Here is a 24,251-nt window from a genome sequence, read left to right on the forward strand (position 1 = left end):
CATCCCCTCCCCATACTCTGCTATCATCTCCCTCCAAATCCCCCTCCACCAAGAAATCAAAGCTCAGCAAATGTCAAGGCCCGAGCTTTGGCAAATCACAGCATTCCAATAAAGGATTCAGACCGCAGATACCACCTGAGCTTTGAAATTTTGACATTCAGCTTCTTTAACCTTATGCCCCCTTTTACCACAGATAACAGGGAAAAATGTCCCATGACCACATGTCAGCTTATATACTCCTGTTTGCATCACAATGAATGACCCAGGATATCTCCACCTCAGGATGGCATGGCTTACCCCTGCATTTAATCTGACTCCAACATCACCATAGACTTCCTACAGAAAAAACGGATCTTGTAATCTCTGCCCTATATTGCCCATTGCTACTCTATAAGTCTCACTCTGTAAAAGAGACAGAATAAAAATGGCTGCAAAAATATGGACAGATCTAGCACACAGTTCATCAGCACCACTTCCAGGGCACCCTACTCACCCATCAGACATATGCAGCCAATAAAACATCTGGGGCCTAGCAAGGTGGAAACCCCTCTAAGAATTTCCTGTGTCTTGGGAGAATGGGGAGGGGATGTCACTGAGTCATTCCACATCCACAGAGGAAGTAGAGTGGGGGGATCCCAGCACAGTGCAGGGGGAGAGAGAGAGGGGAGGGAGAGAGAGGAGGGGAGAGAGAGAGGGGAGGGAAAGGGAGAGAGACGTGGGAGAGAGAGGGGGAGGGAGAGAGAGAGAATGAGAGAGAGAGAGAGAAAGAGGGAAAGAGAGAGGGAGGGGAAGAGAGAGAGAGAGAGAAAAAGGAGAGAGAGAGGGGGAGCAAGAGATTGTGAGCGATAGGGGGAGAGCGAGAGGGAGGGAGAGAGAGGGGGGAGGGAGAGAGAAAAAGGGGGAGAGAGTGAGAGAGAGGGGGAGGGAAAGAGAGAGAGAGGAGGAGCGAGAGGGGGAGCAAGACATTGTGAGAGAGGGGGAGGGAGAGTGGGAGAGAGAGAGGGGGAGTGAGGGTGAGCGAGAGAGGGAGAAAGAGAAGGTGAGCGAGAGGGGGGTGAGAGAGAGGGGAGGGAGAGAGAGGAGGGGAGAGAGAGAGGGGAGGGAAAGGGAGAGAGACGTGGGAGAGAGAGGGGGAGGGAGAGAGAGAGAACGAGAGAGACAGAGCGAGAGAAAGAGGGGAAGAGAGAGGGAGGGGGAGAGAGAGAGAGAGAAAAAGGAGAGAGAGAGGGGGAGCAAGAGATTGTGAGCGATAGGGGGAGAGCGAGAGGGAGGGAGAGAGAGGGGGGAGGGAGAGAGAAAGAGGGGGAGAGAGTGAGAGAGAGGGGGAGGGAAAGAGAGAGAGAGGAGAAGCGAGAGGGGGAGCAAGACATTGTGAGAGAGGGGGAGGGAGAGTGGGAGAGAGAGTGGGGGAGTGAGGGTGAGCGAGAGAGGGAGAAAGAGAAGGTGAGCGAGAGGGGGGTGAGAGAGAGGGGTAGAGAAAGGGTGCACAAAAGGGGGGGGAGAGAGAGAGGGGAGGGGGAGAGAGAGGGAGGGGAGGGGGAGAGATAGGGAGGGGAGGGGGAAGAGAGAGAGGGAGGGGTGACGGGAGAGAGGGAGGGAAGGCGGGAGAGAGAGAGAGGGAGTGGTGGGAAGGGTTAAGAAAGAGGAGTGTGGGGAGAGAGAGAGGGGGAGGGAGAGAGAGAGGGGGGGAGGGGGTAAGAGAGAGGGGGGGAGGGAGAGAGAGAGAAAGAGAGAGGGGGTAAGAGAAAGAGAGGGGAGGGAGAGAGAGAGAGAGAGAAAGAGAGAGGGGGAGAGAGGGAGTGAGGGGAGTGACAGGGGGTAAGAGAGAGAGAGAGAGGGGGAGGTGAGAAAGAGGGGGTGAGGGAAAGGGGGGTGAGAGAGAACTCTAGCCCTGTCCCTGTCTGCAGCCCCTCCTGTGCCCCATGTCCCAGTCTGTAAAAGCACTGGGGGGGCAAAGAGCAGAGAGGAACTGAAGAGTGCTGGGAGCGGAGAGTGCTGGAGGGTGGGGGGAGGAGAGTGCTGGGAGCCGGAGAGTGCTGGGGGGTGCGGGCCGGAGAGTGCTGGGGGGTGGGGGCAGGAGAGTGCTGGAGGGTGGGGGCAGGAGAGTGCTGGAGGGTGGGGGCCGGAGAGTGCTGGGGGTGGGGGCAGAGAGTGCTGGGGGGTGGGGGCCGAAGAGTGCTGGGGGGTGAGGGCAGAGAGTACTGGGGGGTGGGGGCCAGAAAGTGCTGGGGGGTGGATGCCGGAGAGTGCTGGGTGGTGGTGGCGCAGAGTGTTGGGGGTGGGGGCCGGAGAGTGCTGGGGGGTGGGGGCGGAGAGTGCTGGGGGGGCAGAGAGTGCTGGCGGGTGGAGACCGGAGAGTGCTGGGAAAGGTGGAGAGCACTGGAGGGTAATGGCAGACCTCAACAATCCCCATCCTCAATGCCTCCCCCATGGCTGACATGATTGTCCCCCTTCCCTTAAGATACCATGCTTGATGCTGTTTGTCCCATGTCTGTGTTTAACTTTTTCTCTACACAGCGATCCCTTGTTCTGGTCCACCATCTTGTAGCAAAAACCATAACACGATGATAACTTTATCTTACAGCAGATAAAACAAAGATCATCCTACCACTCGAAGAGAACACTAACCACAGATGCTGGTCAGGCTATGAACATTTGGTGCCTCTTTATCTGCAATATATTTTGATAACTATATATGCAACGTTTAGAAATGTATTCTTTCTTGTTAACATGTTTGGGGCCTTGCATGGCGGCCGATCCTTTGATGTGCTTCTCTCAGGCGGAATCGGGTCATCTGTTCACCCGGCTCGGGCTGTGCTACCACCAAAACGTGGCAGATGATGCTCCACCTGTGGAGGTCAGTCGTTGGACCACTAAGATGATCATATCCCCAACACATCTGAACTGGAGATATTACTCATCTACAACCCACCAAATTTAGGTTTTTACAGTTAATACGATATCTCATGGTTTCAAAGTTTTTATTTTTCAAAAAGTTTTTGTTATGCTGGAGCACATCTGTGACTGAATCTCACAGACTCCCTAGACTACAGATAAGCCTTATGCCGCGTACACACGAGCGGACTTTCTATCCTACTTGGTCCGGCACACTTTCCGACGGACTTTGTCCGCCAGGTGCGCCGGACTTTAAAACGGACGGACTTGCCCACACACGCCGGGACTTTCCGGCGGGCTAAGTCCGCCCGTCTTTCCGACGGACTTTCGTCGGAGTTCCGGCGGACTTTCAGAATGAACGGACTTGCCCACACACGGACAAGTCCGTTCATTTTGAACGTGACTCAGGTGCGACGGGACTAGAAAAGGATGTCAATCTTGCCGCTTTTATCGGCGAGATTGACACCTTACTAGCCCCGTCGCGGGGCATACCAGGCCCTTAGGTCTGGTATGGATTATAAAGGGGAACCCCGCTACGCCGAAAAAACGGCGTGGGGTCCCCCTAAAATCCATACCAGACCCCGATCCGAGCACGCAGCCTGGCCGGTCAGGAAAGGGGGTGGGGACGAGCGAGCGCCCCCCCCCTCCTGAACCGTACCAGGCCGCATGCCCTCAACATGGGGGTGGGTGCTTTGGGGGAGGGGGGCGCCCTGCGCCCCCCCCCCCAAAGCACCTTGTCCCCATGTTGATGAGGACAAGGGCCTCTTCCCGACAACCCTGGCCGTTGGTTGTCGGGGTCTGCGGGCGGGGGCTTATCGGAATCTGGGAGCCCCCTTTAATAAGGGGGCCCCCAGATCCCGGCCCCCCACCCTATGTAAATGAGTATGGGGTACATGGTACCCCTACCCATTTACCTAGGAAAAAAGTGTAAGTAATAAAACACACTACACAGGTTTTTAAAATATTTTATTAAACAGCTCCGGGGGGGGGGGATCTTCCTCCGGCTTCGGGGGTCTTCTTCCGGCTTCGGGGGTCCCTCCGCTTCATCTTCTCCCGGCGTCCGGTTGGTTCTTCTCCGCTCTCTTCTCCCGGTGTTCCTGTTCTTCGGCCGGCTCCTCTGCTGTCTTCAATTAGCTCTCTTGCCAGCAGAGGTCCGGACTTCTGGGCTTCTGGGCTTCTGGGCTTCTGGGCTTCTCTTCCCCAGATGTTGACACGACGCTCTCTCCTGCTGGACTGCTCTCCGAGGGCTGCGTTGTGACTTATATAGGTGGAGACCCCGCCCCCTTTTGATGTCACAGTCCCTGGGCATGCTGGGACTGTGACGTTTTAGGGGGCGTGGTCAACATCACCCAGTGACCACGCCCCCTAAAACGTCACAGTCCCAGCATGCCCAGGGACTGTGACATCAAAAGGGGGCGGGGTCTCCGCCTATATAAGTCACAACGCAGCCCTCGGAGAGCAGTCCAGCAGGAGAGAGCGTCGTGTCAACATCTGGAGAAGAGAAGAGAAGAAGCCCAGAAGCCCAGAAGTCCGGACCTCTGCTGGCAAGAGAGCTAATTGAAGACAGCAGAGGAGCCGGCCGAAGAACAGGAACACCGGGAGAAGAGAGCGGAGAAGAACCAACCGGACGCCGGGAGAAGATGAAGCGGAGGGACCCCCGAAGCCGGAAGAAGACCCCCGAAGCCGGAGGAAGATCCCCCCCCCGGAGCTGTTTAATAAAATATTTTAAAAACCTGTGTAGTGTGTTTTATTACTTACACTTTTTTCCTAGGTAAATGGGTAGGGGTACCATGTACCCCATACTCATTTACATAGGGTGGGGGGCCGGGATCTGGGGGCCCCCTTATTAAAGGGGGCTCCCAGATTCCGATAAGCCCCCGCCCGCAGACCCCGACAACCAACGGCCAGGGTTGTCGGGAAGAGGCCCTTGTCCTCATCAACATGGGGACAAGGTGCTTTGGGGGGGGGGGCGCAGGGCGCCCCCCTCCCCCAAAGCACCCACCCCCATGTTGAGGGCATGCGGCCTGGTACGGTTCAGGAGGGGGGGGGGCGCTCGCTCGTCCCCACCCCCTTTCCTGACCGGCCAGGCTGCGTGCTCGGATCGGGGTCTGGTATGGATTTTAGGGGGGACCCCACGCCGTTTTTTTCGGCGTAGGGGCTTCCCTTTATAATCCATACCAGACCTAAGGGCCTGGTATGCCCCGCGCTCGCCGCAATAGGAAAATGTGTTTTTCCTATTGCAGCGAGCGTGAGATGCAATACCCTGCCCTCGTGTTGTATCTGGTCCGTCGGACCAGCCTACACACGAGCGGGCTTTCCGTCGGACCAGCACACACACGAGCGGACTTTCCGCCCGAAACTGAGTCCGGCGGAAAGATTTATGCCGCGTACACACGAGCGGACTTTACGGCGGACTTTGCCCGGCGGACTGGATTTCGTCGGACAATTCGATGTGTGTGGGCTCCAGCGGACTTTGTTTTCTCAAAAGTTGGACGGACTTAGATTTTAAACTTGTTTAAAATTTATCCGTTGAAATCGAGTCCGGTCGAAAAGTCCGCTCGTCTGTATGCTAGTTCGACGGACAAAAAGGCACGCTAGGGCAGCTATTGGCTACTGGCTATGAACTTCCTTGTTTTAGTCCGGTCGTACGTCATCACGTACGAATTCGACGGACTTTGGTGGATTGTGTGTAGGCAAGTCCGTTCATTCACAAAGTCCGTCGGAAAGTACGTCGAAAAATCCGCCGGGCAAAGTCCGCCGTAAAGTCCGACCGTGTGTACGCGGCATTAGAACTTTCTTCAAATCTAGGTCCGGCGGGCTTTTGGGAAAAAGTCCGCCGGAAAAGTCCGCCGGTGCCTACACACGGGCGGATTGTCCGGCACACTCTGGTCCGCCGGACCAAGTATGCCGGAAAGTCCGACCGTGTGTACGCGGCATTAGGCTTATATCACCATTACTCTACTGAATCTAGTTCTTAATGTAAATTCACGTCTGCTTCATGATACCACTTAAATGGCTGGAAGGGGTACATGAATAACTTTGACTACAATTGCTTCACCCAAGCCGCGGGAGGCTCTTGCTCAATTCTTTCATTGCAACAGGGTCTGTTATTTATGTTACAGCCATCCCTGTGGCAATAACCTCCTACGGCTTTCAACAGTGGATTCTGATTTGCGCATAACCAACCACAAATCCATTTTTGTTTTCTCTTTGAAGTTGATATCAGAAGACATATTCTCTAAAATCTCACTTCGAGTGACACTCGTCTAAAGAGTCACCAGACTATTTCTCACTTTTCCTCTATCCTTTCATTTCTATTCTCCTTTCCAACTGCCAAAATACAATTTGAACCCTCTCTCCTAAGTACGATAGAACTCTTGCGTTATTAACCATGTCTTATTCGTTGATTGATAAACACCCTTTTGCGATCTCTCATAATGACAGGGGTTTAAACACACCAGAGAAACTGAACTTTTTATATCTCCAATGCCCACGTCTGGAAGTGGATAAAAGATTTATAATCCTAGAATTCAGAGGGATGCTTGATCTTCTATATATACTATATGCCAAAATACTTCCATGTAATTTTCTGTATACATGCATGTATATATATATAGATAGATATAACCAAGTAGCCTTAGTGTAAATATGTTTTCATGTATTAATGTTAACTTGATCTACCTCCATTAGCGACTCATGTAGATTTTTCAGGTCCACCACATTGAGGTTCCCAATAATAGGAAGAGGTTTAGGGCCTGGAGGCATCTTTTCTTTGCTCTTCTTAGATCTATTAATCCAGTAGAAAAATAATACAATACATGTAAAATACAATAGCAAGTCAATCCTTGTCAAGATGTAGGTGAGAAGAGTCATAGTGAACGGCTGTTATAGTAGTATGCTAATAGCATCACTACACAGTATTTATACTCAGGGGATTAATTATTAACAAATTTATCTTAACTAGGGAACTCGCAAACTAAAGCACCCTGTTGATTCAATGGCTAGTTTCTCTAGTTTGTGATTATATAATCTTAGATTTGTACTCCTGAAACCTGTACAACCGTTTTGCCTGTACATATAGCTAAATAGGTAGTGGTCCACGCATGTGGTATTTAAAGCGGGGTTCCACTCAAATTTTCAACTTAATCTTACCCCCCTTCAGTTAATTGCATAGATGTTCAAATGCCACATGCAATTTTTTTTTATCGCTGTAATTACCTTTATATTGTACTTTATTGTGGCACTTCCTGTCTCTCCTCCCATGGGAGTAGGCGTGTTTATTGCTTTTCCCCGGCACCACACTGTCTCCTGGGAGCTTAGTGTCAGGCTTCCCAAGATTCAGTGCGGAAACAATGACCATGCACGTGAACAAGCTGTGAATGCTTCACATGCCCACAAGCAAGATGGAAACAGCCAGCATCACATTTTTTAGGTTATTCTACAGTACGAAAACAGACAGAGGCGGAAATATTACATCCAAACTGTGAGTATTATTTTGGGATTAGCAAAGTGTCTTAATGACCTAAAAAAAAAGAAGAAAGATTGGTCGCCGGACTCCCGCTTTAAGGAATTGATGGCTTTGGACACCACACCACAATGAGCAAGGCAAGTGGCACCAATTCACAATCTAATGAGCATTTGGTGAGTCTACACGGACATTTGGCAGCTGGCTGTTGCATTGCTCTCATCTACATCACTAATAGAGCTTTTTGAGGCTAATTGTTGGAACTTCAAGCCATTCAAAGGAGGACACGGAGGAGAGGAGTGGTTATAATGTGTCAACGTTCATTTAAACAGTGTTGCTTGCTTTTTGTCTGTCCAAGGAGCTGATTATGCTGCCATTTGGGGAATAACAACCTTTTCTGGAGCCCACCACACAGCGCCTTCACTCAATTCAACCATCTTTTTCACGTCTACTTACTAAGGCCCTACAGGGTTTCAGGCAAATTGCACCCAAATATATATATATATATATATATATATATATATATATATATATTTATATATATATATATATATATACAGGGGCGTAACTATAAATAGCAGGGCCCCATAGCAAAATGTTGTATGGGGGCCCCCTGCAAACAGCCCCCCCCACAGCTGCCCTAGTGTCAATGCATCGTGACCTGTGCCATATACAGCGTGACCTGTGCCCAATGTAGCTTGACCTGTGCCCAATGCAGCTTGACCTGTGCCCAATACAGCCTGGTCTGCCTGTGCCCCATACAGCCCCACCTATGCAGAGGAAGAGGCAAGCCACCCAGATCAGCAGAGAGCGGGATTGCCCGCTGTAATAGCTTTCATTTGAATTTCCCGTCTTCCTGGGGCTCATCGTCACATAGCCCCACCTCTTGGCCCGACGCCTTTGATGACATCACATGTCCCGCATTGGATCAGCGTTCTGTCTATCAAAGGCACCGGGCCAAAAGGTGGAGCTATGTGACGTGAGCCCCGGGAACACTGGAAGTTCTAATGAAAGCTCTTACATCGGGCAATTCAGCTCTCTGCTGATACGGACAGCTCACCTCTTCCTTTCCTCTCTCTTCCCCTGGCTGGGAGACTGTGCCAGGGGTGCTCTTATCCTCACTGGGCCCCACTCGGCTGCGGGCCCCATAGCGCCTGCATGGGTTGCTATGGTAGTAGTTACGCCCCTGTGTATATATATATATATATATATATATATATATATATATATATATATATATATATATGCCAACCACACATCATGAGTTGGATCAAATTAAGAATGATTTCTATGCATTAGCTGGGATTCCCAATGTCATAGGTGTAATAGATTGCACTCATGTGTCTTTTTTTTGCTTCCTCGATCCAGGTTGTTTGTGATGCAAATATGTGTAGCACCCTCTAGTGTGCTAGAAGTGTAGTACTGTGTTTTGGTAGAATAGATAGAATAGATACATTTCCAGGCTTGGCTGTCAGCCAAGTCTGGGTGTGTTTTGATCTGGGTCTGGGAGTGACTCAGAGTAGAGCTGGGTGATTCACAAGCAGCATTATCAGGACATTCCACTTCTTTCCAGAATGTTCTGGTGTTTTCTGGAAAGAGAGGTGGAGATTGGAGGTGGAGCTGCTTGGGGTATTCTATTGAGCCCTGACCAATCCCCAACTTGGATTGGCAGGGGGCAGTCCTCCTTAAATACCTAGGGTCAGCCCAGCTGGGAGGAGTTGTTCGTGAGGAAGCTGGAGATGGAGTGCTAGGCTGTCGATTGCCTTGGAAGGAGCTCCCCAGGCTGGGGGGGTGACCTTGGTCCTGGGCTCGGGTGCGGACAGGACCCTCTGAGAACATGTGGAGGTGTCCTGCACTGGAGGCACAGGAGCAAGGAGAGGACAACGGGAGAGAGCACTGCCAGGCAAGTCTCTAGGGAGGAACAACAAGTCACAGCCAGGAGGGCTGGTGAGTGAGGCACAATCAGGAGGACTGAGGAGGCACACCTGATAAGACCGGGTGAGAGCAGTCTGGGATGGCTGCAGAACCAGAAGAGTTGACTGTGGAAGTATGGGCAGGAGATAGAAGCAGCTGCAGGGCCTGAAGAGGTGGTACTGGAAGCAGTAGCCACATATAGGACAGCACCAAGCACTACCATATTTTTGCTACGCCATAGGGATCCTTGATCCCTACCCGCAAAGGGAACTTGCAAGGCCTGGCTGAGCCAGTGTTAGGCCTAAATCTCTCTGCTAGCTGGTCCTGGATGTACAAACAAGTGATGTGCTGGAGGTGTTGAGGAGGAATAGTCTGCAAGCAAATGTTGTGCTGGAGTGAAAACTGGAGTTTAGTGGTGGCTGGTGCTCAAAATTTTTGAGGGGGCGCAAACAAACTGAAAAATGCTGAAAGAAAACATCAATTGCAGCCACTGTGCCATCAAACGCAGCCACTGTGCCCATCAATTGCAGTCACTGTGCCCATCAATTGCAGCCACTGTGCCATCAAAGGCTGCCACTGTGCCCATCAAATGCTGCCACTGTGCCCATCAAACGCTGCCACTGTGCCCATCAAATGCAGCCACTGTGCCAACAAATGTTGCCACTGTGCCCATCAAAGTTGCCACTGTGCTCATCAAACGCTGCCACCGTGCCTATCGAATGCTGCCACCATGCCCATCGAATGCCACCACTGTGACCCTCCGCCTGCTCGCCGTCTGCCCAGCACTTACCCTGTCTCGGTGGGGCAGCGGGTAATGGCAGTGAGCGGTGTCCTCGATTAGTCTCCTCCAATCCTCTCCCATCAGGCATCCAATCATAGCGCCTGTCGTTTCAGCCAATCAGGCCAGACAGACCCGAGCACCTGATTGGCAGAGAGGCAGTTCAGTGTTAGGACAGCGAATATTCATTTGCTGTTCTAACACACCTGGGTGCACTGCGAGCGCCAAGCATGGCGCTCCCAGGTCACCTTTTTTGACGCCTATTAGCCTATGGCTCTAATCAGGTGCTTCAAAAAACACCCCCCCGCCGCTGTAATTCAGGCGCCCGGTACCCGAAAAGGGGCCGCGGGCCTGAATAGGGGGTGGCAGCGGCGGCCGTGGATAGATTCATGCAATGCATGAATCTATCCATTGGTGATAGAGGGGTGGCTGGAGAGAAGGGACGGTGCCCGTGCTCCCTTATGGGCGCACTGCCACTGCTGGAGTGTATATACAAAGAGTGTATATAGTTGGTCCCATGTAAATATCCTGCAATTCTGTGGGCATCCCATATTCCCTTATCCCATCCAAGTTAATTCCCCTCAAAAAAAAAAACAAAAAAAAAACAAAAAAACAAAATGCATGGACTGTTTTCTCTAAGAGTGACTAGAAATTGTGTGCCTGGCTGGGCAGGGTGACAGGTGGACTACAACATTCAGTAGCCCTCACGGGGGGTATCACTACATATGTTCATTCAAAATGTGGTCACTGTCTTTCCAGGATCTGTTCATGATGCACACATATTAAGACAGTCACAGCTGTACCATAGTTTTGACAATGACAAAATAACTGGAAGGTGGCTTCTCAGTAAGACACTTTTTATTATAAAATATGTCTCAATGCATTGCACATAGATTCAACTCCTATGTTCATTCCTTACACATTGAAGACAAAAAAATACCAATTACATTGTTTGGCTGGGCTCAACTTTCACATTAAAATAATGCTCTTTAAATCGAGGATCTAGAACTGTTGCAATACAGTACAGAGGGTTGGACTCAGTGTCTTGAAACCGGTTGGTAACGGCCTCTAGTAGAGTGGTTTTAGCCGTTTTTACGCCATGGTCTGTTTCTATCTCTTTTCCTAGCAGACACTTCAGTGTAGCAATCAAGGGAATAACTTCAGAAATGGAAGCATTAGTTGAGCTTATTTCGTTTGTTAACTGTTCAAATGGAGATAGAAAAGACAAACTATTTTCAACTAACATCCACTGATGTGCGCTCAGTGTTGCCGGCAGCTCGTAATCTGCAATGTATGCAGCTAAAACACGCTTTTGCTCAAAAAGACTTTGCAGCATATAGTAGGTGCTGTTCCAACGAGTGGCTGCATCTTGCTGCAGTCGTTTCGGTGCCATTCCAAACTGCATCTGCAAAGCTTGTAATCTGGAATAAGCAAGCGGAGAATGCTTAACCACTTCCAGACCGCTGCACGCCTACAAGATAAAAGTGGTCTCTGCGGCGGATTCACCGCAAGATCACTTTTATCGGCGGCAGGAGAGGGGCCCCCCTCCCACCGCAATCCGGTGCCCTCCGCTGCTTACCGGAGCCATCGGCAGCGGTGGAGGCGATCGGGTACATTCCCTAGCTGTGCATGAAGACTAGTGAGGGGAAGATGGCCCCCACCCGTCTCCATGACACTGCAGGGTGGAAGCGACGTCAAAACGTCACTTCCGCCCATATCTCTTAAAGGGCCATTTTATTTTTTTTAATTTTTTTAAATGACAATTTTTTTTATTTTTTTTTATTGCATTTTAGTGTAAATACGAGATCTGAGGTCCTGTCATGCTTTTTTTCTATTACAAGGGATGTTTACATTCCTTGTAATAGGAATAAAAGTGACACATTTTTTTTTTAAACAGTGTAAAAATAAATAAAAGGTAAAATAAATAAGAAAAAAAAAATTTAAACGCGCCCTGCCCGCCAAGCTCGCGTGCAGAAGTGAACGCATATGTGAGTAGCGCCTGCATATGAAAACAATGTTTAAACCACACATGTGAGGTATCGCCGTGATTGGTAGAGCGAGAGCAATAATTCTTGCCCTAGACCAGTGGTTCTCAACTCCTGTCCTCAGGACCCACCAACAGGCCATATTTTAAGTATTACCTTGGGGAGATGCAGACTAGAATACTGCAATCACTGAGCAGCAAATGATATCACCTGTGGTGTATTTCAGTTATCCTGCAAACCTGGCCTGTTAGTGGGTCCTGAGGACAGGAGTTGAGAACCACTGCCCTAGACCTCCTCTGTAATGCAAAGCAACTGGTAGAATTTTTTAAATGTCGCCTATGGAGATTTTTAAGGGTAAAAGTTTGTCGCCATTCCACGAGCAGGTGCAATTTTGAAGCGTGACATGTTGGGTATCAATTTACTCAGCGTAACATTATCTTTCACAATATAAAAAAATTGGGCTAACTTTACTGTTGTCTTATTTTTTAATTTTTTTAAAAAAAAGTGCGCTTGTAAGACCGCTGCGCAAATACAGTGTGACAGAAAGTATTGCAATGACCGCCATTTTATTCTCTATTCTCAACTATTCTCTATTTTATTCTCATTTTATTCTCTAGGGTGTTAGAAAAAAAATGTACAATGTTTGGGGGTTCTAAGTATTTTTCTAGCAAAAAAAACAGTTTTTAACTTGTAAACACCACATCTAAAAAAGAGAGCAGGTCCACAATTTTTGTTCCCTTTGATACGATATGAGATATGGTGCACTGACTCAGCAATCCTTCATTCACAGCCAATTGCAGCGTGTATGCCATACACGGTATGCTTTTAAGTTCACTGTTCTCCATTGCCTTTGCCATGTTCCGCGCATTATCTCGGACAATCAAATGCACTTTAGACTTCTCAATGTGCCAAGTGTCAAGCATGGTTTTTAAAGCGTCAGATATTGCTGCTGCAGTATGTGATCCAGCAAACCCATGTGCGTTAAGTAGGATGTTTTGCAATTGAAATTTGTCATCTATCCATTGCACTGTCAGGCTAAGCATGCTCATTTTACTGACGTCTGAACTCCAAATGTCGGTAGAAAAAGTGATTGCTATGATGTCGGTAGTCATGAGCTCATGAACATGTTTTTTAACACTGCAAAACAATTCATGTAGACAGGTATCTGCAAAGTAGCGTCTGCTTGGTAGTGAGTAACGTGGCTCAAGATGTTGCATGAGCCTCCAGAATCCAACGTCCTCCACAACAGAGAACGGCTGGTCGTCTAATGCAATAAATTCCATAATTTTATCTGTAATGGCATGAGTTTTGGGGCTGTCACTTGCATGTTTTTTATCCTTTTCAAAGACTGTAGCCACAGATGGTGTTAAGCCTGAGGCACTTTTTGGAAGTGGCACTGTTTTCTTGTAATCTGAATGCTGAACTGGATGACGTGTTTTCAGGTGGTGTATCAAACCTGTTGTTGAAAAATGCCTTGGCACTGTACCCCCTCTTGAAATTTCTGCTGAGCAAAGACTACAGATTGCAAATTTGGGGTCTTTATCAGAAACTTTTAAATATTTCCACACTGCAGACATGGTCCACCTTTGCTGGTAGCACAGAATAGTAGCATAGAATGATTTATAGTGGGAGTGAAATCTGAGGGGGGTAAAAAAAGGACAAAATCAATTTAAAAGCTAAACCCCAGGAGGCAGCTTTAAAAAATAAAAATCTCAAACCAATCTTTTTTTTTTTTTTTTATGGTGCAGCTCTTGCCAAGCAAGGTAGTTATGTCTGCAACTGCAGTACATCTGACTTGTACCAAAAAGATAATTGAACTGATTAAATTTGATTTGAAATGGAATGTATTGCTTGCAAATTGCAATTGCATGGTATTTAATTTTTTTGAGATATTCTGTAATATACTATAAACTTCATGCGCTTGTTGTCATTGAATTTTTCACTTTGTCAGCTTAGTATTATAAGTTATACAGTTATACTACACTAACATGACAGCAAGCGCATGAATTTTTTAAACATGACAGTATGCAATAAATATAATATATATTTATTAAATATAAATTATATTTATTGCATACTGTCATGTTTAAAAAAATAATGTGCTTGCTGTCATGTCAGTGTAGTATAACTATACTACGCTGACAAAGTGACAAATTTAATGAAAACAAGTGCATACATTTTATAGTATACTACAGAATAAACAATAGAAGTGATTTTGCGCAATGATCCAATAAACTAGGGATATCCCCTCTAAATGTGATAAAGTGAAAAGTGATAACAGGTCTATCAAAGCGCATAAAGTGCATTCAATAAAAAGTGGTCATAAATTCATGACTGGTATAAACATATAAATACAAAAAAGGCTGGTAGATAATGACAGCAATAATGATAAAAATATTATATGATAATCAATGTGCAATATAAAATAAATAGTCCATAAAAGGAGGGGATGGATGAAAATGCTAGGTTCTCCTGGGGAATATGGTAAAACTAAAAAGTCACAAGAGATGGAGTAAATGTAATTCCAATAGCTGGCTTCTCAGTAGTAGAATATAGTGGTATTGCCCATAGAAACTTCATACATTTAATTAGATCTGGTCTCCCAGAACTCTCACCTCAAGGCTGGTTAATTATTGCATCTGTGAGTTCAGGTCTGCTGATATTGCCACTGTTGTATGTAGTCAGTAGATGGATTGTAGATTTCTCCTTATAAGCCCTCTGCTGGAATTCCTATAAAACTCCGGTGTCAGCAACACCGTGATAGGGGGAGGAAAGGAGAAAAGGAAGGGGCTCCACTAGTGTAGTATATTAGAATGTGCAAGGTATTTATTAAGTATAAAAGGTGGACTCTTACATACTAACAATTAGTTAAAAGCAAATAGAAAAGACAATGAACGTACGGCGCTCTCAGCGCCCTCTCACTTCTCCTCCTGTGTACGTCTCGCTCCGGCTACTCCCTATGTCTCGCTCCGGAGTGGCCGGAGCGAGACGTACACAGGAGGAGAAGTAAGAGGGCGCTGAGAGCGCCGTACGTTCATTGTCTTTTCTATTTGCTTTTAACTAATTGTTACTATGTAAGAGTCCACCTTTTATACTTAATAAATACCTTGCACATTCAATTGCAATCCATTCCATTCCATTTCAAATCATATTTAATCAGTTCAATTATATAAAATCTTTTTCAGATTTTGGAATGGATTGCTTGCAAATTGCAATTGCATGCTATTTTTTTTAGCTATTCTGTAGTATACTATAAACTTCATGTGCTTTTTGTCATTGAATTTGTCACTTTGTCAGCGTAGTATTATAAGTTATACAGTTATACTACACTGACATGACAGCAAGCACACGATTTTTTTTAAAATGACAGTACGCAATAAATATAATATATATTTATTAAATATATATTATATTTATTGCGTACTGTCATGTTTAAAAAAATCATGTGCTTGCTGTCATGTCAGTGTAGTATAACTATACTACGCTGACAAAGTAACAAATTCAATGACAACACGCGCATACATTTTATAGTATACTACAGAATAGCTCAAAAAATAAATAGCATGCAATTGCAATCCATTCCATTCCATTTCAAATCATATTTAATCAGTTCAATTATATAAAATCTTTTTGCTACAAGTCAGATGTACTGCAGTGCAGACAAACATTTTAAATACTAGCATTGCATGACAAGAATGCTGGCTTGTTGTTTAACAAAGGCCAAGTAGTAAGTAATACATGTTGTTTGACTGCTATAGACAGAAAGATCATCATTTCAGTTTCAGTACTATAATAAAATAAATAATACTACTAGTTGGATTGTTTCTGTCAGTTTAAGTAAGGCAAAAGCAGCAATGCTCACCGGCGAATAGTAGTAATGGTAGCCATCCAGGAGGGACAGTGCCCACTCTTGTACTTGAGCATGCTATGTGCAGCCCTTTATGAAGCTGTCTCTCGGGTCCCAGCAGCGTCTCTCGGGTCCCAGCAGCGTCTCTCGGGTCCCAGCAGCATCTCACAAACCCGAGGAGCCTTCGTGGGGAAGGTGCCAGCGTCTCAGCAGGGAACGTGCTTACAAGTGCGGCGTCTTAACCACGAGGAACATGCACGCCGCCCACGCAATGAGTGACGTCACCCGTTGGTTTTCCCACCGCTACTGCGCATGCGAGATTTTCTGCGCCATTAACGGCAAGAATTCTCTTTCGGCAAATTGCCGAGAAGGCCATTTTCGGCCGATATATTTCCACGCCCGAAATTTCGGTGCATCCCTAGCAGCAACTGTATTTTTCTTTTCAGATGGTTGGCCACAGCCTATTAAGGTATATCAGGGCCCTTTCTCGTCTTGTTCTTCATGCAGGTGGACATGGCGTGACCTGCCTTTCAAGTTTCACGTCCTGGGTCAGTTTTATCAGTAGGAATTACAATGGCGCAGCCGGAATTTCTCGATCAAGTAGAACTGGTTGGTAAGCAGGTTCTACTTGATAACTGTTGGTCATGGATCAGGCACATCCTGGTGACAGGTGATCGATCTGGCTATGGTTCTTTATCCAGAATATTTCGAGGGCTTCTACCAAGGGTTGGAAGGTTTCATAGGTTCATGTCTTTGGCTTTCGCTGCATATTGCCTCTGCGATTTGGCCTCATCTGCCAACACTATCAAGTATCAGGTGACCAGCATTTCAGGCCCCTACAAACTCCTGACTATCTGTCCATTTTTGCAGCTCACCCTCTCTAATCCATGTTAAGGGGTATTCAGAGAAGTCAGGGATGTTCTCTCTTGGCACAGCTGCCAGTTACCGGCCAGGTTTTAGTAGCGTTTCAGACTTCCTGTCTCCTATCCTTGGCTCAGATCCCAGTTAGTGCTTTAGGCAGTTCCCTTTTACTACGCTTACAACTTCCCAATAATTAGAATAGATGGACAAGCCAGGGGTTCGTGGTAATTTTACTGTACCACAGCTACGGTGTCGGATTAAAGTATATGTCCTTCTCTACAATTATTCATCTGGTCAGCTCCTTTCTTCCTTTCCCCAGGCATTCACTCACGACTAATGCCGCATACACACGGTCGGACTTTCTAGAAAGCTAGGTCCGACGTACTTGCCGCCAGACTTCCGGCGGACTACCGCCGGACTTTCTGAACGGCCGGACTTGCCTACACACGGCCGGACTTTCCGGAATCCGGTCTTCCCGACGGACTTCCGCTGGACTTTCAGAATGAACGGACTTTCCCACACACGGACAAGTCCGTTCATTTTGAACGTGACTTGGGTACGACGGGACTAGAAAAGGAATTCAATCTCGCCGCTTTTTTTGGCGAGATTGAAACCTTGCGAGCCCCGTCGCAGGCCCTTAGGTCTGGTATGGAACTTTAAGGGGAACGACCACGCCCCCTAAAACGTCACAGTCCCAGCATGCCCAGGGACTGTGACATCATATGGGGGCGGGGTCTCCGCCTATATAAGTCACAACGCAGCCCTCAGAGATCAGTCCAGCCGGAGAGAGCGTCGTGTCAACATCTGGGGGAAGAGAAGAGAAGAGAACACAAGAAGCCAAGAAGCCAAGAAGTCCGGACCTCCGCTGGCAATAGAGCTACCTGAAGACAGCAGAGGGGCCGGCCGAAGACCTGGGACACCGGGAGAAGAGGCCGGAGAGCGGAGAAGAACCAACCGGACGCCGGGAGAAGATGAACCAGAGGGACCCCCGAAGACGGAAGAAGACCCCCCCCCCCGGAGCTGTTTAATAAATTATTTTAAAAACCTGTGTTGTGTTTTATTATTGACACTTTTTACCTAGGTGAATGGGTAGGGGTACCATGTACCCCATACTCATTCACATAGGGTGGGGGGGCCCGGATCTGGGGGCCCTCTTATTATAGGGGGCTCCCGGATTCCGAGAAGCCCCCCGCCCGCAGACCCCGACAACCAACGGCCAGGGTTGTCGGGAAGAGGCCCTTGTCCTCATCAACATGGGGACAAGGTGCTTTGTGGTGGGGGGGGCACCGCAAGGCACCCCCTCCCCCAAAGCACCCCCCCATGTTGAGGGCATGCGGCCTGGTACGGTTCAGGAGGGGGGGGGCGCTCGCTCGTCCCCACCCCCTTTCCTGACCGGCCGGGCTGCGTGCTCGGATTGGGGTCTGGTATGGATTTTGGGGGGACCCCCACGCCGGTTTTTCGGCGTAGGGGGTTCTCCTTAAAGTTCCATACCAGACCTAAGGGCCTGGGATGCCCCCCGCGCTCGCCGCAATGGGAAAATTAGTTTTTCCTATTGCAGCGAGCGCGAGATGCAGTAACCTGCTCCTCCGTCGTATCTGGTCCTTCGGACTAGCATACAGACGAACGGGCTTTCCGTCAGGAACTGAGTCCGGCGGAGGTACGACGTAAAGATTTGAAGCAGGCTTCAAATCTAAAGTACGTCGGATTTCCACCCGAAACGGTCCGTCGGAAGTCCGATGGGGACCACACACGGTCGGATTGTCCGCCGGACTTGGTCCGGCGGCGTCCGTCGGACTTTTGCAGGTGAAAAGTCCGACCGTGTGTACGCGGCATTACAGTTTGTTCTCACGTCCAGGTTTACTTGCCAAATTAGCCTCAATTCCAAAAACCTTTTCTGGATATTCCTTAGGATCGGAGGCAACTTTCGTAAGTCCCAAACAGGGGGTCCCTTCTTATATCTTCAAATACATGGGGCGCTGGAGTTCCTCCTGTTTTAGCAGTTACATACGTAAACCCTTTTTCTAAAGTCATCTGGGCATTCGCTATTTTCTGGACTGATGGTTGTTGCCGGCCCTTCATCAAACTTTCACATCACTCCTACTTCGTGTCTCTTTTTGCCCTCTTTTAGGCATACTGACCAGCACACCTCAGGTCTTGGTAGTTAGGGTTATCGCATTTCCAAGTGAAGACTCTGACTACAAATACTAGCATGAGCATGCAAGATCCTCTCCTCCAGAGGCTATAATCCCTGCCAGGTGATGGTAACAAGAATTGGTTGAAGCTGTAATCTGAGGTTTAGATTTCATTGTAATTTTATGCTTAACAGGGCAAGGGGGGACACACTTAACCTTTACATACTATTTAGGTCTGTAATTATTTTTAAACTTTTTTTTATTATTTACATAAAATCATTATTTTACAAACACACATTAAAAAAAAAGCACCCATGGCATCGGCATGCATAGCATTATATGTTTTCAAATGTGAAAGCGCGGCAGTAGCCTTTTCCTTTGGGATTGCGTATCTCTGATTGAAACTATGGAGTTGATTTACTAAAGGAAAATAGACTGTGCACTTTGCAAAGTGCAGTTGCACTCTGCAAGTACAGTTGCTCCAGAGCTTAGTAAATGAGCAGAAGCTCTGCTCTGCTCTGCTCCCGACGTACGTTTCATCCACAAATGGTGTCGTCTGGGGAACGCTGTGTTCATGCAATCTGTAATATCTAGTTCTCCTTGCGCAATACTGAGGGGCTTTTCTCTGGACTTTGTCTCATTTTCACTTGCGGTCTCTGTTTTTTCTTCAATCAAGATCTCAATTGATTCACTATTTTATTTGTTATGGTTATCACAGATTTTTTTATGATTTTTCATGATATTATTTGATTATTGCACTTTTTTGGATTCCTTTTGCGTTGTGTTTTCATTAGAGGAGTCTTTCAGATTTATATTTCACCATTTTATGACATGTATGATTTATTTATGTACATTCACATCTCATCTATGGTCTAGCGCAGTTTTTTCTTTTGATTTAGTACAGGGACTACTTTGAAGTCGGTGTGATTTAGGTCACACAGATATGAATGGTACTCATTGGAAATCATGGATATGATTTGTCATGCCACGTTGCAGTCCCAAGTCGCAGGACAAGTCGCACAAGTGTAAAAGGGACCTTATAAATGAAGCAAAGATTCACTTTCAAAGGAAAACCAATCACATGCAAAGAAAATAAAAAACAGCATTTTTGCTTGCACATGATTGGATGATGAAAATCGGCAGAGCTTCCCCTCATTTATGAAGCTCATGCAAAGTGCAAGGGAAGCTTAGCCTTTAGTAAATCAACCCCAGTGTTTAGTACTACTAAGCAGGTAGCAAAGTCTATTTAGTAATGACCAAACATTTCTTATCCCTGTATAAAATTGTTCAAAGTACAGTATACACAGAAACAAGGCTTTTAAAACAATAACATTACTAGATCCTATGCAATAAAAATAAAATATATATAACATACTGTGTGAGTGTGTATATATAAACAGTATCTCAAGAATCTCTCTCTCTCTCTCTCTCCCTCTCTCTCTCTCTCTCTTTCTCTCTCTCTCTCTCTCTCTCTCTCTCTCTCTCTCTCTCTCTCTCCCTCTCTCTCTCTCTCTCTCTCTCTCTCTCTCTCCCTCTCTCTCTCTCTCTCTCTCGGCTTTCATTGGTCCATGACAACATGCTTGCTACACACACACACACACACACACACACACACACACACATATATATATATATATATATATATATATATATATATATATTTATGGTCGGAGCCCTCTGTCCTGAGAGATATGAAGCACATAAACACATCACAAGACGAACAACATAAAATAGACCTGAAGTGTGCCCTGGCCTGCTGTACGGTAAACCCAGGTCTGCTGGGCGGTATGCCAAGAGAAGGGTGCATACCCTAAGAAAGTAAATGGATGTTTCTGTAGGGAAATTGTTTAAGAGAAGTACCCTGAGAAGGGGAATGGGTGGGTGGATACCGCGCACTGGAACCGACACAGACCATTGTGGGTGGTCTGGTTAAATACCCTCGGGGCTCCTCCCATAGTTTCAGGCCACCATACTGGCCTTCCTATATATATACATATATATATTGTCAAAAGTATTGTAACGCCTGCCCTTACACGCACATGATCTTTATTGGCATCCCAGTCTTAGTCCGTACAGTTCAATATTGAGTTGGCCCACCCTTTGCAGCTATAACAGCTTCAACTCTTCTGGGAAGGCTGTCCACAAGGTTTAGGAGTGTGTCGCTCATCCATGTCTTTATGGACCTTCCTTTGTGCACTGATGCACAGTCATGTTGGAACAGGAAGGGGCCACCCCCAAACTGTTCACACAAAGTTGGTAGCATCAAATTGTCCAAAATTATTTGTTATGCTGATGCCTTAAGGCAGGGGTCTCAAACTGGCGGCCCCTTAGATGTTGCAGAACTACAAGTCCCATGATGCACTGCAAGGCTGACAGTTATAAGCATGGCTTCCATAGGCAGAGGCATGATGGGACTTGTAGTTTCGCAACACCTGGAGGGCCGCCAGTTTGAGACCCCTGCCTTGAGGGTTCCCTTCACTGGAACTAAGGGGCCAAGCCCAACCCCTGAAAAACAACCCCACGCCATAATCCCCCCTCCACCAAATGATTTGGATTGGCCCGGCTTCTGTCAGACTGGCTGCAGTACACACGGGCCGAATGTCTGTTTCTATTGAAGCGTCTGATGCCACCCGACATTCGAGCCCTGTGTACGGGGCTTTAGATCTTTTGATCCAGATCCAGTAGATAAAAATATATAATACATATTGTAAAATATAATAAAAAGTCAGTCCTTGACAGAAAGTAGGTGAGAAAAGTCATAGTGAACAACTGTTATGACAATGGGCCTATAACACGATTGCACAATATTTATATGCATATTACTACTTTAGAAACCAGTTGTCTCATCAGACTCTTGTTCTAATTTGTGATTGCAAAATCCAAAGTTATAGATAAATTTACCAAGGATTGTACTCCAGAAACCTGTATAAACCTGTATAAACTAGGAGGTGATTATGTTGAAATTTTGCAGTTTTGATGCCAGGACTTAATGCTCACAAGGGAAGACATATTAAAAAGTGCCAAATAAGTAGTTTCTGCCCGGATTAGTTTTCACTGTTGTGTTTAATACAAGGGCAACATGTTTTTGGGGATTATCTGTCTAAAAAGATACTGTATATATGCAAAATAAATAACTATAAATACACAAAACAAATGTTGATAATGTAAAAAAAAAAAGTATATAGTATAAATGCATACATATATAGATAACATAATAAAGTGTTGTTCCTCCAAAGAGGCAAATGCAGTATTTTGCTGCATGACACCCCTACCTTCACTAAACATAACCTATTCATAACTATGAACCAGTAATGAAAACTGTGTGCTGCTCAGGCTACAAGGGAAAGCAGTCCTGTGTCCACCGCTGTGAGTGCAAGCCAGGGAGGGAGCTTGTCTCGGATCCAAACAACTGTTAAGCCCACTAATCATGGTTAAAGTGATTGTAAAGTCTCGCTTTAAAAAAAAAAAAACAAAAACATGTAATACTTACCTGCACTTTGCAGTTGGTTTTGCACAGGGCAGCCTGGATCCTCCTCTGCTCAGGTCCCTCTTCGCTGCTCCTGGCCCCTCCCTCCTGACGAGTGCCCCCATAGACCAGCTGCTTGCTATGGGGGCACCCGAGCCAAGCTGCATCCCTGTGTGTCCATGCAGACATACAGCTGCCGTTCGGCCCTGTCCCCTCTCTCCCCTGATTGGCTAACTGACTTTGATTGACAGCCGCGGGAGCCAATGGCACCACAGCTGTGCCCCAGCCAATCAGGAGGAGAGTCTCGGACATCGCTGGATAGAGAAGGGGCTCAGGGTAAGTAGTGGGGGGTGCTGGGGACCTGCTACACACAGAAGGTTTTTTATCTTAATACATAGAATGCATTAAGATAAAAAACCTTTTGCCTTTACAACTCCTTTAAGCTCGGAGGGGCGGAGTGAAACACATTGGGGCATGGCCTGGCAGGAGCCCAGGCTGAGACTGCCATTTATTCCAATACCAATGGGATTGCATTGATGTGCCGCTTCATGGGATTTATCCTTTGCTATTCAATACTATGCTGCCTGACAGAGCTATATAGTTTGTTTTAAAAGTATGCTGCAGCCATGTGTTAGAACTGACATGCAATATACCTTTTACAGGGACATTTAAACAGTATTGATCCAGAATGGCTCAGGATATTCTAATGGGGGAAATGTAAATGGTGCAAGACCTACTTTGTCAACAGGCAGCAACTTTGAACAGCAATAACATCAGCAAGGTCATAGTTAAACTAGTGGCCAAAGGCCCTCTCATGACTCCCGATGATCTCAATGCATCTTCTTGAAGTCCGGCAAGGGGTCACTTCAGACTTCTCCTTACCTGGAGTCTGTAGCAGTAGCACCACACAGTACCTTAAAGGTCCATACATACGATACAAAAATCGGAAGTAAAATTTCGTCAGACGAACGATCTGCCAATTTTCGGATTGTTAGTATGGTGCTTTCGAGAGCCAATTCCGTTTTTTTCCAACAAAAGCTGAATGTGCAGACTATAACATTTTTGTCAGATGTGAACACAACGTCCGATTTTCGAATAATTAGTACGGTTTTTGTACGAAAAAAATCGTAAGTGCAAGACTACGCATGTTCAGAAGCGAAAGAATGCATACAAAACTATTCAACACATTAGGTCACTTCTTAAGTTGTATTCTGTCATACAAGAATTTTCCTATGGTGAGTAACCTCTTCACTGTAGCCTCCCTGGCGGTTTTCCCGAGTGTGGCTCGGGGTTAAAATTCAGGACCATTAGCGGTAACCCCGAGCCACACTCGGGATTACATCGCAGGATCCTGGTGCCTCCTTACTTACCTTGTCCCCGGGATCCTGCGATGTCCCCCGCAGTGTCCGTGGGCTCCGTCCTCCTCCGAAGCCTCTCTGTGCCAGGCTCCGTTCCCTGCGAGCGGCGCGAAGCATGGGGGCGGAGCCTGGCGGCAAATTCAAAAAAAGTGTAAAATCATAACACATACAGTATGAAATTATTTCACATCCCCTTTGTCCCCAGTGCTTTGGCCCATGCCCTGCATGCAGTTTTATATTGCATATACTGTTCTTTCTGCCTGGAAACTGGAGATTGTCCATAGCAACCAAAAAGTGTCCCTTTACGTCAAAAATGGCTTTAGACCAGCTAGAAAACAGCGATAGTAAATTAGAACACTTGCAGAATTGAGCGATAGTGAATCGTGTGGAAATTAATTTTATTACTATTTATTTTTATTTTTTTTAATTATTTTTTTTTAATTATATAATAATTTATGTTTTTGTGTTTCAAGCTTTATCATACCCGGGATATCTACTAGACTCTTGTTTCGACAGATTTAAGTGTGTTAGTGTTAAGAATTACAGACCT

General features: G+C 46.6%; 1 protein-coding gene across 3 annotated transcripts in view; it reads right to left on the bottom strand.

Moving 5' to 3' along the window:
- The window catches only part of LOC141148935 (cytochrome P450 2K4-like), a 136,255-nt gene that overhangs the window by 86,413 nt on the left and 25,591 nt on the right, over nucleotides 1-24,251 (bottom strand). For 2 of the 3 annotated variants that reach the window (XM_073636832.1, XM_073636830.1), the window contains exon 1: nucleotides 6,577-6,791. In XM_073636832.1, the coding sequence (XP_073492933.1) occupies nucleotides 6,577-6,768 (192 nt within the window). In that variant the 5' untranslated portion in view covers nucleotides 6,769-6,791. Of the gene's footprint in view, nucleotides 1-6,576; nucleotides 6,792-24,251 lie in introns of those variants that run through there. The other variant, XM_073636831.1, reaches the window with a different exon arrangement.

This window comes from Aquarana catesbeiana, linkage group LG06, assembly GCF_042186555.1.
Source record: "Aquarana catesbeiana isolate 2022-GZ linkage group LG06, ASM4218655v1, whole genome shotgun sequence".
Lineage (NCBI taxonomy): Eukaryota > Metazoa > Chordata > Amphibia > Anura > Ranidae > Aquarana > Aquarana catesbeiana.